General features: G+C 37.9%; 1 protein-coding gene across 1 annotated transcript in view; it reads left to right on the forward strand.

Moving 5' to 3' along the window:
- The window catches only part of LOC126262671 (mRNA cap guanine-N7 methyltransferase), a 125,004-nt gene extending 111,764 nt beyond the window's left edge, over positions 1–13,240 (forward strand). Inside the window, exons 7-8 of the mRNA XM_049959444.1 lie at positions 3,634–3,769; positions 12,200–13,240. Coding sequence (XP_049815401.1) covers positions 3,634–3,769; positions 12,200–12,243 — 180 coding nt within the window. The 3' untranslated portion in view covers positions 12,244–13,240. The remainder of the gene's footprint in view (positions 1–3,633; positions 3,770–12,199) is intronic.
- The last annotated feature ends 3,171 nt before the right edge of the window (positions 13,241–16,411 follow it).

The raw sequence follows: 16,411 nt of genomic DNA on the forward strand, positions 1-16,411 counted from the left end.
CGTTGGACTTTCAACATTAGGAACAGCTACGAATTTGCCGAGCAAATTAAAGACGTACTTATACCTCAGAATGCGTCACTAGCTTCATTGGATATCACCAATCTGTGCCCAAACATTCCCGTAAAAGAAACGATTGAGATCATTGAGAACAATCTCCTCACTCATGGTAAATTGGCATTGGGGGAAGTGATTGAACTAGTGGAAATGTTGGAACAAGTCTTGTCATTCAATTACTTTACTTTCAATGGTAAAATTTAGCAACAGAAAGATGGGTTGGCAATGGGGAACAGTTTAGCTGGGACGCTGGCTGACATTTTTGTAAATCACTTGGAAAACGAATTCTTTGATGAAAATCCTAATATCACTGAGAAAATTGTATATTACAGGAGATATGTTGACAACTCTATTTTATTATACAAAGGAGATAAAAATGATATCGAAAACTTAGCACAAAAAATGAGATCTCAACACCCGAAAATTAGATTCACCATGGAATTTGAAGAAGACAACTGTATAGATTACTTAGATTTAACACTAATAAAGAAAGATGGGAAGCATGAATTTAGCATATTCAGAAAACGTACGTGTACAGATTTAGTTATCAATGAGCACTCTTGTCACCCACTGCGATACAAATGGGCAAATTTTACTTCGATGGTATACAGGCTACTAAGATTGCCACTAAGCCAACAGGAAGCAGAAAAGGAGCTAAGTATTTTAAAACAAGTGGCATTAGCGAACGGATATATGTGTAAGCAGGTGATGAATATTTATAGGAAGATAAAGAAGAGGCAAATGAAACAAATAGAAGGAAGTCAAGTCGCAGTTAAGAGGAACAACAAGAAAAAATATGTGGCTCTCACTTACAGTGGAAGAATTACAGATAAGATTGAAAGATGCTTTCATAAATCCAACGTTAAAATAGGGTTCTGAACAAATAACACGTTAAAATTGAAGCTCCGGCACAAAACATGTAATAGTAGGAATAAATTTCAGGATTCAAATGTTATGACTGCTGTAAACAATATATAGGACAGACTGATAGGAACTTTTTGACCAGATTCAGGGAGCACACCTACTCTCAAAACAAAACAGCTTTTGGGGCACATATGGCTGTCTCAAAGCACTCAGTCACGAACATTGAACACAATTTAGACATCCTGCATAGAGCTCATAAGGGACGGTTTCTTAACATTTTGGAAGAAATAGAAATATACACCCACAAAAATAAAGATCCGGATTTAATCCTCAACTAGCAAAGCGAGTTCAATCATAACGCCTATTTTAGCATTTATGATGACTTACTAAGATGACAACTGTTGTGTGTGGAAGTCCAGGCCAAGGGATGAGAGATGGTGTGTGATGGAGAAGCTGGAAGATGCGTGCGGAATGTGATAAACACCCAGCTTTCAGATACCTAGATCATCCATAACATTAGAAAGAATATTTTTTATCTTAGTTGAAGGAAATGAAATACAGTGTGTGTGATATTTCCATAGGAGTCTACTGACCTTTCTGGATACTGGGCCAGCATAAGGTAGATACACAATTTATGGCTTTTCCTTCTCGGTCTCTCTCACCCTCTTTCTCAGGTGTTCTTGATTTTGACTGCAATGACCGTTTAATTTGATGATCTGCGTACCCATTTCTTCAGAACACTATTGGTAGGTTCGCAATTCCTTGGTGAGGCTGTCCTTGGTCAAAAGTGTTCATAAACGCCTGAGAACGGTGGAAACAGAGACCAAGGAAGAGAAGCAAAAAATCGCTTATCTACCTTATGTTGATCTGGTATCCGGAAAGACTGGTAGGCTCCTACAGAAACATGGCATCCAGTATATTTAATATCCTTCAACAAAGATAAGAAATATTCTTTTTGATTTTAAAGACTACCTAGGTCTCCAAAAGACAGGTGTGTATTGCATTTCAACACAAATGTGGCATGCATTATGTGGGGCAGACTATCAGACCGTCGAAGAGAGATGCGACGAACATCGGTGACTCACCTGATTAAAACAATCAAGCAAGTCAGCTGACACCAAGCAGTGCCTCAAATATAATCTTGAAATGAAATGCAATGAGGCCAGTATTGTGGTGCAAACGTGAAGTTTCTGGTGTATCATACTTAAGGAGCCTATCGAAATAAAGATGTCAGGAAACCTAATGAAGAGAAATGAAGATTTAAATGTAAGTAACACTCTGGGTCCGGCACTTAACTGGTTAAAATCTCACCAGCCATTACATCTATTCAAGTTGGAAAATGCATAGGGAATTTGCATTTCACGGAATATCAGTATGAGCTCTGAAAACAAGAGCATCAAAGGACATAGTGGGTGCCGAGAATGAAAACCAGCTACAAATAGTGATGTGAGACCAACAGTAGTTCATAGTCTATTAGGTTCCAGGCAGTGAGTACACAAATAGCAAAACTCATAGCATCTAAAAAAGATGGCTGGATCAGTCAACGAAATGCTGTGCATAATGTGGAAACAACTTGGCAGAGCACCTGGAAGCGCACTACTGACTAAACATATTATTCACGAAAGAAAACTATTTGAGTACGCATCTTCTTAGTGGCCTTTCTGCCAATTTTGCAAAAACAGACGTAATGTCTGATGGGATAGCAGCAATCAGTGATTGTATAATGTTACTTATGATCCGTCTTGATTGCAAAATTTTTTTTATTCATATGACCAGTTTCGGTTCATTCCGAACCATCTTCAGATCTGTAACAATAATGATACGAATTTACGATTTCATGAAAGCAAATCTTTTTCATCCTAGCTAATCAACATCAAATGTACCAGAACATACCTGATATTGCAGTTACAGGAGTAACCAGTCCAAATTCAGCAACTTTCACATGCTGCGTCACGTAAAATTGGTTGGCAGAATGCATGTCATTTATATTAATTATAACACTATTACCTACAGGTGGCGTCTGGTACATTCCATTTGCACATATTGTATTCAGTAGATTTTTTTTTATTAACTTTTATCTCCAAAAATACTTAATTAAAATCCGTAGATGTCAAGGTTAAAATCTGTACTCATCAAAATTAAAAAACAGTAAAAGTATCATTGTTATATGATCTAAAAAGCATAGGGCGATTTCTATATCTATGGCACTGGTGTAGACTTGTTTTCCTCTACAGTCTGCTTACCTTGGGGGGAATGTGTGTGTGTGTGTGTGTGTGTGTGTGTGTGTGTGTGTGTGTGTGTGTGTGTGTGACGCGCGCGCGCACGAGTGTATACCTGTCCCTTTTTCCCCCCAAGGTAAGTCTTTCCGCTTCTGGGATTGGAATGACTCCTTATCCTCTCCCTTAAAACCCACATCCTTTCGTCTTTCCCTCTCCTTCCCTCTTTTCTGATGAAGCAACCGTGGGTTGTGAAAGCTTGAAATTTGTGTGTGTTATTGTCTCTATCAACGTACCAACACTTTCGTTTGGTAAGTTACAGCAGATTTGTTTTTAGATATATTTTTCCCACGTGGAATGTTTCCCTCTATTATATTCATAATAAGTGTACTTTCTATTTTTGCAATATTTCTTCTAATATTTCAGTACCTTTTATTACATTGTCTTGATTTATCGGTTATTTCGTATGCTGTGATGAACTTCCATTTTCTTGTTCCAGACATATCCACCCTTCCATGATGCACCTTTGTTAGGTAATGATCCAGATGATTATGAACATGTCCAGCAATATATGCAGAAATCAACAGGACACAGGAAAGTTGGTACGCTTTCAAAGTCGGAATGGGAAGCTGCTTGTAAGTAATCAGTAAAATTTGGCTACTAATCCTGTGTTGCTTTTCGTTCTTGTGTGGGAGGAAAGGTGTGGGGAAGGTTGCACACATGTGGGTGGGTGCGTTCGAATGTCCATGGGGGAGCGAGGAGGGGAGCACGGGGGCCACTAAAGTTAGAATATATGTTGTATGTTGTGAACTGATATTTTAATCAAAATACTGACTTTACTGTTAGTTGATATTGGAAGAAATCTGCTGGGAAATAACCATTTCTTCAATACAAGTTTTATTTGTCTTCATCACAAAGTATAGTACAGATTACCAGTTTCAGTTGTTACACAATCATCTTCAGCTCTATAAAGGATAGGAGATGTGTAGAATATATAAAAGAATTAAAAGTGAACATGTCATTAAAAAAACTTTATTACTGTAGACAACTCATCTTGTGCATTGTATGCACATGCTACGTCACAGCAGCAGCTTGCATACCTATCCTCTATCGTTAAAAGAAGCCAGCCTGCCGTCTACTTGAGTATGCAAAGACTCTAGCAGAGTTACATCATTGAATTGAGTGTGTAAGAGAATTGTGTGTGTGTCACTTTGGAATAGAATGATGAAAAATTAGTTGAAGGCGATGAAAGGAATCAAATCCTTCTCATATAAGACAAGAGTTTCAAGGAAAGTAAGATAGAGTAAGACGTAATCTAAATCGCCAAGTGGACACATTTGTTTGATATGTTAACAGCATACAATTGAAGATGTAAATCGGTAACAAGCTAAACAATATTAAAATAAGAGGTGTGTGATACAGGGCTACTATAAATGATTCATTCATTTTCAGAGCTCTATATTTTCAAGAGTACTACATGTACAAATATGAGTGATGGAGGAATAGAACCATAAATTCACAAAGTTTGCATTTTGCACTATGCAAATGTTGTACAAGTACAATCGTGATCCCATGACACACATCCAAGTGGTCATCAGATTTGCTCCATACCTAATGTAGCAGCATCCTGTCAGTGGTCATTGAGCATCATTGATGCATTCTGTGAGCTGTTCCAGTGTTTTTGGCGTTGGGTGTACATAAACATGGCTCTTAATGTACCCCCAAGTGATGTGGAAGTTCATCATGTTGCTATTAATGAACATAGAGGCTCTAATGAAAGGGGGTGTCCTGTCTTCTTAGACGATAAAATTCTCGAAAACAGTAGTCGGTTGTGCAAACAACCACAGCTGCAGAATATCACAGGTAAGAGGTAGCCATAACGGTCTTCTCACAGAAGGAAAACAGCTCATACAGCTTTGTCTGTGATATAGCACAGAAAACATTAACCTTTGGTGAATCTCATTGCACCACAATTCCATGAAGGTTTTCAGTGTCCCACACTCACACATTGCCGCTGAAATTTCCGATTTATCTCAAGTTAATTTCCGACGCTGCAGTGGCTGTAAAAGAATTGTGAGTATCTGCTCCACCAGATCTGCTGCAACTTCCTGAGCTCTTAACGATGTAGCTAATGATTTGTTATGCCAAGAGATATTTCAAGTAATCAGATTGGCACAGGGCTTCACTTTTAAAATTGCACATCTATTGCTTTGACTGGAGCAGGTTTTACGCAAAAAAACTGTTACAAAACTGGCTCTCTCATGACTTATTCACCACTGCTTATATATCTTTTCAGTAATTACAGATGATGTCATCCATTATTACAGACTGAAAATTTGAGGATTTGCAATGAAAATCATGTTCGCATTCACATTGAGTTTTGGTTGGTTCTTAGTACTGAAATTTGACAATATGCATCCGCAAACAGCGCCTTTTATATAACCACTTATATCATGAAAACTATTGGTTGGAAAATGTTCCTAACATGTGCATAAGTTGTTTACGTAAATACTAACTAAAAGCTATTTTCACTTGTTGTGAAAAGTATTCTAGGATTACAAAATGAATATTTTTATGGTGTATTTTTAAATATCAAATAGTAGCAGTCAAACCAGAGCAGAGATGTTTTTGCACTCGATAAAATTGTCTACGATAAGAGATCATTACTTGGGGTGCTCTGTCCTTCAAAATGATGTCTTCTTTAGCTGGCGACAATAATCATTCTACATTATAGAAAAGGGAGCCCCTGAGTTGTCTAGTGGCCAGACATTTCCTGATATCTGGGTAACTGTTGTTCATGAAAGATTTTCATCGTGGCAGCTCACTTCTCCAGATAGTCACCTCGCTGAGTTTCCCAAATTCAGTGGCAAGTGCTTGTGTATAGCATCAGGTCATGTGATGGCATTTTGAGGAACAACCATTGTCCAGGGTATGGTTCCAAGTTTTTAACCACAGGTGGACTATAGTCATCTGTGGTTGTCTGCCATAAATAGAACTGCTGTGAAGATTGATGTCTGGCATCTTAGTCGTAACACTCATCTTCTTCTCTGCAGTAGCGTACTGTGTGTCCAGGGCATCCACAGTGGAAACATACCAGCGTTTTATCCCCTGTCCTCCTAATATCTGTCCTTCTGCAGAGCATTACACCTGGCAGGGGAGTTGTTTGTACCTGGTCAGATGTTGGGTTATTGTTAGACAGCTGTGGCATAAATCTTAGTTCGTGGAGTCCATTCCTTCTGGCATGTTTGACTGGTGATTGAGATTGGTGCTAAAGATACACACACCTCCTATTCAATGTTCACTATTACTTCCTGATGTATGGGGTTGACATTCGTGGCCACCATCTACTGATTGCTTTGTCCATCAGTTCTGGGTGTCATAAACAGCTGTATCTCATTATATAGGGAGGCAGTCCCGGGTACAAAGCTACTTTTATTACAAGTAATGCGATTCGTATGGTGTTAAGGCTTTCACGGATTTTTTCCTCGCCTCTTTTTAATAATGTTTTATACTTACTAGCAGTTCTCCACCTTTTGTTCCAAGCTTAACATCTGGATGAAAAAATCTGGGGAAGCCTTAGCCAGGTAAAATGCGTTATTTGTAATAAAAATAAATTTGTAGCTGAGACTGTCTCTTTATATAATTATGAAAACCGGTTGCTGTACCAATCAGCCTGTCATGGAATGGAATAAGCTCAGTAAGCTGTATCTCTTCTCTTACAACCTGAGAGGCAAGGTTATGATGGTCTTCTGTATCTGTCATAGTGGCCACATTCGGTAGCCAGTCGTACTTCTTTCATCCAACTCTTTTCTCTTGCATTTCCCTGATGTGCTAGCATCACTTCATGAATTCTTTAGTTGTTGCAACGTCCTTTACTAGAAGAATAGTAATGAATTAAGTATGGGTGCATCTTTTTTCCAATTACAGAATTTACTGTTTTCTTTTACCATCCACACATGGACTGAAGAGAGGAAGAAGAAACGCAATGAATTAATGAGAGGTTTTGAAGAAGAAGGAAGTAGAAAAAACACAAATTTATTCAGCCCCCTGCTTAAGGGGGAATTATTGGAGGTGGTGGTGGTGGTGGTGGTGGTGGTGAGGATAATAATTAGGTGGTCAGGTTTCACCTGGTGACCTGTAGCACGCCAGTCAGCAACACTTAATTGGTATGCCACACTTCATCCAGCACAGGACATGGCAGTATGCACCATAATCTCTTTTGTTTCTGTATATTAACGCACTACATTTCATTAAATAGTCAAGACATCCCAGCATGAAAGCAACTCTTGCAAACTCATTATTACTTTCATATTTCCAAACTTGTACTGTTCATTTAATGTCTGATTTGAAATACTTTATCAGAAAAATGTTCCATTTTTTTTAAGCAAGTCAAGTAATCTTCCTCCAGGTGCTAGGTGTAACACTTTCATGTTCTGTTGTAAGTTTGTCGCAGAATGTTTACTTTTGCATTGAGCTTATCAAAGTCTGTTTTAATTTGACAATATGTATGCTCTTTAAATTGTGTTTCAAATGAACACACTATCTGACCTGTATAGTACTGAACACAGTTTTGTTTTGGAAACATAGATACACTTTCTTTTTATTCTATTTATGTAGATTTGTTTGTTTCCTCAGACAAAGTACTTAAAGTAATGTCTGAGTTGCAGACCCATTCTCATGCACTCATTCATGTATACAGCCAAGCTGTTGAGCTGGATTCAAAGAAAACTAGTTGCCTAACGTGAAATATAAATGTATAATAGAGGCCATCATGGGTGCTTGGTCTTTCACCTCTTCTATTCTGGAAAGTTTTGCCTACTTTAGTATGCTATAACTCATTTTGTTTTTAACTTTTTGTGTAAGTGTTAATGACATTGGAAGCTGTTTGCTACAGCAGTTTGTTTCAGTTTATCAAGCTCCCTGTTTATTTCATTTTGTTGCAATGGCAGGCGTATTAAAAGATAAACCATAGAGTAAAAAATACTTCCCACTACAGATGACATGAATGGGCATTTAATATCTGTGCATATCAGTTTTCTGTAAATTCTAAGTACATACTTATTTTATTTTCCTGCAATCATTAAGTACATGTATTTTATATTTTAGTTTTTTGAAAAGGGAAGTTGCTGCTCACTATATAGTGGAGATGCTGAGTCACAGATAGGCACACACACACATATCCATCCACACATATACAGACACAAGCAGACATATTTAAAGACAAAGAGTTTGAAACTCTATGTCTTTAAATATGTCTGCTTGTGTCTGTATATGTGTGGATGGATATGTGTGTGTGTGTGTGTGTGTGTGTGTGTGTGTGTGTGTGTGTGTGTGTGCGCGCGCGCGCGCGAGTGTATACCCGTCCTTTTTTCCCCCTAAGGTAAGTCTTTCCACTCCCGGGATTGGAATGACTCCTTACCCTCTCCCTTAAAACCCACATCCTTTCGTCTTTCCCTCTCCTTCCCTCTTTCCTGATGAGGCAACAGTTTGTTGCGAAAGCTTGAATTTTGTGTGTATGTTTGTGTTTGTTTGTGTGTCTATCGACGTGCCAGCGGCGCTCGTTTGGTAAGCCACATCATCTTTGTAAGATGATGTGACATACCAAATGAAAGTTCTGGCAGGTCGACAGACACACACACACACACACACACACACACACATATTCCTTTTTACAATTTTTTTTTCTTTCGAAGTTTTTTCTGATACAATTGTTGTATTTGTTCTGTGTTGCGATTAGCAATTCGTTTTCATTTGGTAATTTTCAAAACAGGATACGACACACAGTGGTACCTAGCAAGTTTTACATTTGTACCTGCTTTCTCAAGGCACTTTCTGTGTCAGCAAACAATGCATCAGTGTGTCACTGTACATTTCCTGGGATGCTCACTTGTTATAATGTTTGGAAAGTGCCTTCACACTAACCTTAGAGGATTATCATCAGAAGGTATTCTCCTGCCAGCTTTTCTGTGCTATGATGCGTACGTTTCTGTAAGTTTCCTTACTAGCGACAGGTGAAACTCTGCTATGGACATTTTACGACCTGTTAGTGACCTGTGTAGGCCATGAGCATTTAAAACACACAGATTGACAGATCGACAATGTGAAAAGAGAACTTCTTATACCACTTTATTGTTTTTCGTATACATCCAACAGAGCTAAGCAGCATATCAGAATGGTCAACTGCTCCCATATTCCAGTTATAATCTTCAATGCTTTGTGGTTTCTGAATTTTCTATCCAGTATTTCTATCAGTCTTTCCGGTGTCAACCATTTCTTTGCTGGTCAGCATCCACACTCCTGTTGTCGCATCACTCTATAGCAAGCATTGTATTAGTGCACATAAATTGAATATCTCCTCGTTCCAGTTTCTTCTGAAGTTTCGGCATGTTTCGTCTGTTTTTACAGGCAGTAGCATGTGCGTTTGTCCCATGACTGTGAAACCAGGAAAATAAGTCTGGGCTTGAGTACCAGTTATCAAGGCAGAGTGTATGTCCATGTTCTAAATAGTGCTTTATTAGTGTAGCCCATATGTCACCACTTTTCCCCAAATTGCAAAACTCGATTTCTGTTGATTTCCCTGTATAAACAATGAAATCTAAGACACAGCCATTCACACAAATGTTTTTATTCTGAATGAATTCCATTTTGATGGAATTAATTATCTGAAAGATAAGTGTCCTTTGAATAATAACAAACTTCCATCAATGCAGAGTTTCTGATGTGAATTAAATGCACAACGTAAAGATGTGCAAAGTTTATTGACAGTATTCCTAATTTTGAATAATGTGTCTCCTCCAGTATTGGCAGAGCTGTCACTGAATGTAACATTCTCATAAGTAACAAAAAGCAGTCTCTTGGCATCAGTTCACTAAAAATTGGAGTATTTAGAACAGCATCTCTGGTCCAGTATTCGGAAAGTTTCAGTTTTTTCATTCGAGTCTTCAGAAGACAAACAGCTATGAGAATACTACAGAATCAGTGCATTCTCAAATATCAAAGTGGAAAGATACTGAATTTGAAGAAATTTCTTCGTAGGCGTTTCACTATCATTTTGAGTCTTCAGATTCAAAACAACTAACATCTCTTTTTGAAAGACGAGACTGCATTGACACCCCTGCTGATGTGGACAGTTTATGACTACAGCTTTCCGAATCTGTGGAAGAGCTATCACTTCCATCAAGATCAAGCAATTCATCCTCACAGTTGCTCCTAGTAAGAATCTCCATGATTTCTTCCTCAATGCTACCACAACATCTTGCCATTTTCTTTGTAAAATACAGGACGCGAAGAACACTGAAGTAAACTCTGATAAACAGTGAACTGTAGTGTGAAGGCTAGGCACACAACAGACAGAGAATCAGACGACAAGCCTGCGGCAGAACTGCAATGCTACTGAGACATGGGGCATGAATTCCGCTGTGTGAGTTATCTTGTCATCAGCACTCAGGTAGCGGCTATACTCGTCATCAGCACTCAGAGGGTGGCAAACAGGTGCGATTTAACTCTTCAACAGCACTCAGTGGAAAACCAGCTGACATGACTATAATTGTCATCAGCACCCAGGGAGCGGCAACCAGCATGATGAGTAAACTCGTCAACAGCAGTAAAATGGTTAAGGAACATCTTGTTCTCATTTGCATGATCCAAAAGCTCTTCAAAGATTGTGAGGCGAAGGTCTTTCTGGTCTTGACTCATGAGCCATGGGATAAACTTGGTGGCAACAAAATGCATTCCGAGATGCTGTGTCAGGATTTCATGACATGATCCATCTGAAATGTTACATTTTTCTGCAATCTCTCAGGCAGTCAGCATTTGATTGCCACGTGTGATTTCATTGACATTCCTGACATGAACGTCATCGATAGACGTTGAAGGGCGTCCTCAGTGAGGGTCCTCTTTAACTTACGCCCGGCCATTTTTACACCATGTGAACCATTTGAAACACCGAGTACGGGTTGTGCACTAATCATCGTAGGCTTCCTGCATCATTTGGTGTGCCTCTGTAAAGGTTTTCTTGAGTTTCACGCAAAATTTATTGCCGATGCATTGCTCCTCTAATTGCCGTCTCAAAATTCGCAAACTGTGTGACACAATTTTCTACTCAGTGCAGCACTGAACAGCAACTAATGGACATACAACAATGAAACTTGCAGCAGTTACACATTAAACACAGGCGTGTGCAGGGATGCCAACCATATATCGCCCCAACACATCATTGGCGTTAAAGTAAGAATGTTCCTGAATTTTTTGAACGGGCCTCATATTAGTTTGGTTATTAGATTATCTTGTATCGTATCTACTTTCCGGGACAATCTTGTCTTATTTTTTAATTGTGTAGAATTTGATTAATTTAATCACCTGTATTTCGCTTTTTTACCATACTATTCGTAAGCCACACACACAACTTTACTTTACCTCAGATTTTATGCTATCTTATAGTTGGTTGGTTTCCTTCTTCTAAAGATAGTTTAGAGGCAAGCACAGCAGTTGTAATGACTTCATGTATTTATACACTGCTTAAGGTGTGTTATGTATTGCTAACTGATTTTTTTCTGGTGTTTTGGAAGTTGCAGGAGATTAGCTGTTTTCTTTTTATAGTAGCCTTAATGGCTGTAGAAATATGAAGAAGTTACTAATGTAAAAACAGCAGTATTTACCTTTGAATTTGCTTGTCTACATTCACATACATTTGATGAAAGTACTTATATTTTTTTATGTTTTTCTCAAATATTTTCCAATCTAATTTTCTTCAGCATTCACATAGTCCACAAATTTTATTGAAAACTTATGTTTAAATGTTCAAAGCTCTATAGCTGTAATTTATAAAATTCTGTTTGAATTAAGTAGGTAACATATTTGAAGATTTCAGCAAAAAATTTAATGTTGTGCATCAATATTGACTAAGCTTCTGAATTAAAGTGAACTCATGTAGTTACACAGAAGTAACTGTTCCAACATATACTTGCTTGTATCCATAATGAAACTTTTAAGAATTACATTAGCTAATGAATTTTGACCATTATTAATTATTTGAAGTTATATGCATTTACTGTCTTCTGTTTCAGCTCTCTACCTGGTCTTCGCCTTTGAAAAGGTTAAGAAAATATAATAATACATCAAGTGCTTACAATCATTTTACGGAAAAAAGAATGGACTATGGACTCTGCTGTGTGTAAAATCACTGGGAATAGTGATTAACTAAATCACTAAAATGTCATATATGTTGTGTGTCACAAATTGTGAAAGGATCTCAGTAGATTCAGTTTTTAATTTCAGGACTAATGATTTTTATACCTTTTGTAATATATTTATATGTTTCCAGAACACACTAGGTTTTTTTTCTAGTGACGCAAAAAATCTCAATATAAATAATATATATTAGTTGGCAAACTTTTGTGGTGAAATGCACTAAGAAGCAAATTGTGAAGTTTACAGGTATCTTATGATTTTACAAGTTAGACTTTAGCAATGATTAGTATGTTTTGAAACAGATGTGAAAGAATATGTCAGTATTATTCATTTTCACCAGAATTTGTTTTATTGTAAAAGTAAACTGAATTGAGTCAAATAATAATTCCATTAAATATCCTACAAAAGTTATTTTAAAGATACATTATATTTTTGATGATTCCTGTACTCCGTCTTATAGTTAGAATCTGATTTGTAAGTTAATGTAAAGCAGCCAAGAAATTGTGGTATGGCCTTTCCTGTACTGTTGCATAAGAACATGATAAGTAGTTGTAATTTGATGGTGTATTGCAGATTTGCCCCCATATAATCTTTCTTATTGCTAGCCATTGTTCTACTGAAGTACTGGATATTACATACAGTAAAAAGAGAAAAATTATGTATACATAATTGAAACTAAGGTTTTTATTAAAAGGGAGCTTTTATATAACATTAGGTAAACACAGGAAGGTAAAATGGATGTTCTATATTGCAGCTACTATGCTACTGTTGATGAGAGGTAATTTCAGTCACAGTATTTACTATGCAACACGATCATGGATGCTGCAGCATCTGCATTTCTTCATGTAAAAGTGAAAACACAGCAAAAAATTGTACTCTGCTAATGGACTGGAATAAAATGTCTTTGAGGAAAGGAAGATTGTTTCTTTCCATTCTACGATAAACTACACAAAGTTGAGTGCATCTGGAAGGACAGACAGACATACAGTCAGTCTGCTTTAATCGTCTACTGGTCACCATGTAGAACTATCTTCAGAGACAGCTGAAGACAAATATGTAAGCGACTTTAGAAAAGAAATGAAATATGTACACAGTGTAGTAAGCATTCAGAATTAATAACACCAGCAATAATACAAATAGATGTACAGTGTGAAGTAAAGATCAACTTGCTTTTTATAATATCAATTAACTTATTGTAAAATGGGACCACAGCACTGAATGAATTGTACAAGGGGGCTTCAAGGAGTAAGTTAATATTATTATGACATACCAAATAACTTTCATTGAATGCTTCATTGCTCTTCAAAGTGACACAAATAGGGCACTACTTTTTCAACGAACTTACTAAGTCTATGGAAACACCTGTCAGAACATTCTACCAATCTTTCAATTCCTCAATGGCAGAAGTCCACTCGGTCACAGAGCTATTTGCAAACTGCTGTTTGAACATCCTTATTGCTGGAAAACCTGTAACTGCTACGAATCATTTCCTCGATTGCCCAGACACTGTTGTTTGTGGTGGATGTCAGTGGCTTTCCTTCCCAATTAGCATCAACCACATCTGTGCGGCCTTGGTTAAATTGTTCACATCATCTCACTGTGGCTGGAAATGACACTATATTTGGTCCATATACCAGCAGAATTGACAGCGAATCTGTGTGCAATTTAGACTTCCTGCCTGTAACACTCATACTGCCCCACATACTTGACTGTAGAGTACATTTCCAGTTGCTGCACCATTTCATTCACACACTGTGATGTACCTGTCAGCTGTACTGTGGCTGCTGGGAACCCAGAATATATACTCTCTTTTGACAATGTGCTGCTCATGTTGCACAATCGTCTTATAGTCTGACAACCTGTACATCTTACTTTTTAAAGTCCTGTTTTATAACAGGATTTGGCTGTAACCAAGGAAACAAGGAATTTGTCATTTTTAGTCTAGGTGTTAATATGTTGAAGAAAATGGTTGCATTAGATGTCTTTCAGCTCTATTCAAAGTACCCAGATATTCATGCCCTTTTTTCCACTTTTGACTTGGTGCATTTCTATTTGTGGGTACAAGAGAAAGGAATGTAATATTTCACAAGCTTTAGATGTAGTATCTGTAACACATTTCATTCTGTTTGTCCAGTTTCACTACTGGTTCATGTTAATAATCAGTGGAAGAGTGCAGATAAAAATATTTAGGATGGATGCTAGAACACTACTACTCAGTAACTGAAACCCCTCCAGAAATTCTGTACAAGCTTGCTATGCATAATAGAGTTTCATGTGAGAAAAATACAAAGTTTCATTGAAACCTACATACTCAGGTGTGCAATCTGGCAATTGTGTAACATGTTTGAGTGAAAAATGTCAACGGTAAAAAGTTTAAGGAAATAAAATATGCATGTTGTGAAGGCGTATTTTTTATACCCTTACAAAGTAGAAATAGAAACTACTGATCAAATATAGCTCACTTCATATCCAGATCGTATGTAGGTTCGAATGCTCTTTTCTAAATTTCACATCTTTCATAATTTCCTCCTATACCAATCTCTACTTTCAGTTACATAAAATAAGTGAAAGACAACCATTTACTTATAGGGGGAGAGAGAGAGACATATTGATGATTAGTTTATCCCCACAAAGTAAGATTCTAGTTCAGTATGTAACTTGAGAGCTTGTGTTTCAGCAAAAAACTCTACTTTCTACATTAAGTACTTTTTTCCTTCAGTAACTTCATGGATTATATACTGTTGTTCTGCAACTCCTCCAGGGAACCTCTCAATTGTCTGTACTCCGTGATGCACCACAGAGTGCTGCAAACTCTAAGCAAAAAACTTGCGTTGATGTCAGCAAGCTGAATGGAGGTCCCCAAGTGCCACACGACACCCCAGGAGACCTCAAACATCACAAAACCGAAAAATCTACAGAATTGATTAAACGACCTTAACATATAAATTAACATTTTTTTTTTAAATAGTTTACTGTTGAATCTTAACATGCTTCCTCATTTGTGCCCAATTTTTAGGGTACTCCTGTACCCTCACATATGCTGTCCCCATAAGTGAGGAAGCATGGGAACTATTTACCTTCTTAACTATTTGTCACCTGGTTTGTATCAAGTTACAACATAATCAAAATATCCATGAGTGTACTGCCGGTCTACAGTGTCCAATGGGCACAATATTTCGGCGATCATACATGTCGCCATCATCAGGTGAACTGACGGACTGAGCTCCTGTGAACGTGCCAGCACGGAGATACGTACACTATGGCTGCTCAGGGGGAACTGGGTTCGGTCGCGGCGGCGGCCGATTTAAATACCCTCCGCCCGCGGCGCGCTCGCTCCGCCGGCCGCGCCCCGCGCCACGGTCGCGCGGTGGAACAGTTTGAGACGGCGTCTGAGATGACGTCGGTGTGATGGCTCTGTCCGCCGTGGTCGTCACAACTATACATTTGCTCGATTACTCTTGATTAACCCAATCGCTGGTTCCCAAGCCTTGCTAATATTATAGCCACAGTCACGGTTGTGCCCGTTGGACACTGTAGACCGGCAGTACACCCGTGGATATTTTGATTATCAAATACGCCGGGAGAAACTCAAGAATCACAAGTTACAACATAACTTACTGAACACTAAATATACATAATATCTTGTCAGTCAGTGAACTGCAATAGTGATCTTAAAACAGCACAAATTCCCAAGCATTCTTGAATATTCCTACTATAACAGGAATCTATTTAAAAAGTACTTTGTAGCGTTTCTCTTCTTTGATATTTCAGGCATCCGTAACATAATATAGTCGAAGAGCAGTTGTTCAGTCTCATTCAAACTGCAGTTTCTGGAATGCAACAAGGTTGGCACAGCTGCCAGATAGATATAAAGAAGTGAGCATTACAACCATCCAGCAGTATGAGAATAGCTTTTTACTTACTGATCAATGAAAATAATCAATTTTTGAAAATATACTGTAGTTGGATAGGTAAAAAAGCTACTCACCAAGTGGCAGCAGGAGAAAACACATACAAATGTATCGAAATTTGCAAACTTAGGAGCCACTGGCTCCTCCTCCTGGTTGGGATTGAAAGGGAAGGCAGGG

This window comes from Schistocerca nitens, chromosome 6 (assembly GCF_023898315.1).
Source record: "Schistocerca nitens isolate TAMUIC-IGC-003100 chromosome 6, iqSchNite1.1, whole genome shotgun sequence".
Taxonomy (NCBI): domain Eukaryota; kingdom Metazoa; phylum Arthropoda; class Insecta; order Orthoptera; family Acrididae; genus Schistocerca; species Schistocerca nitens.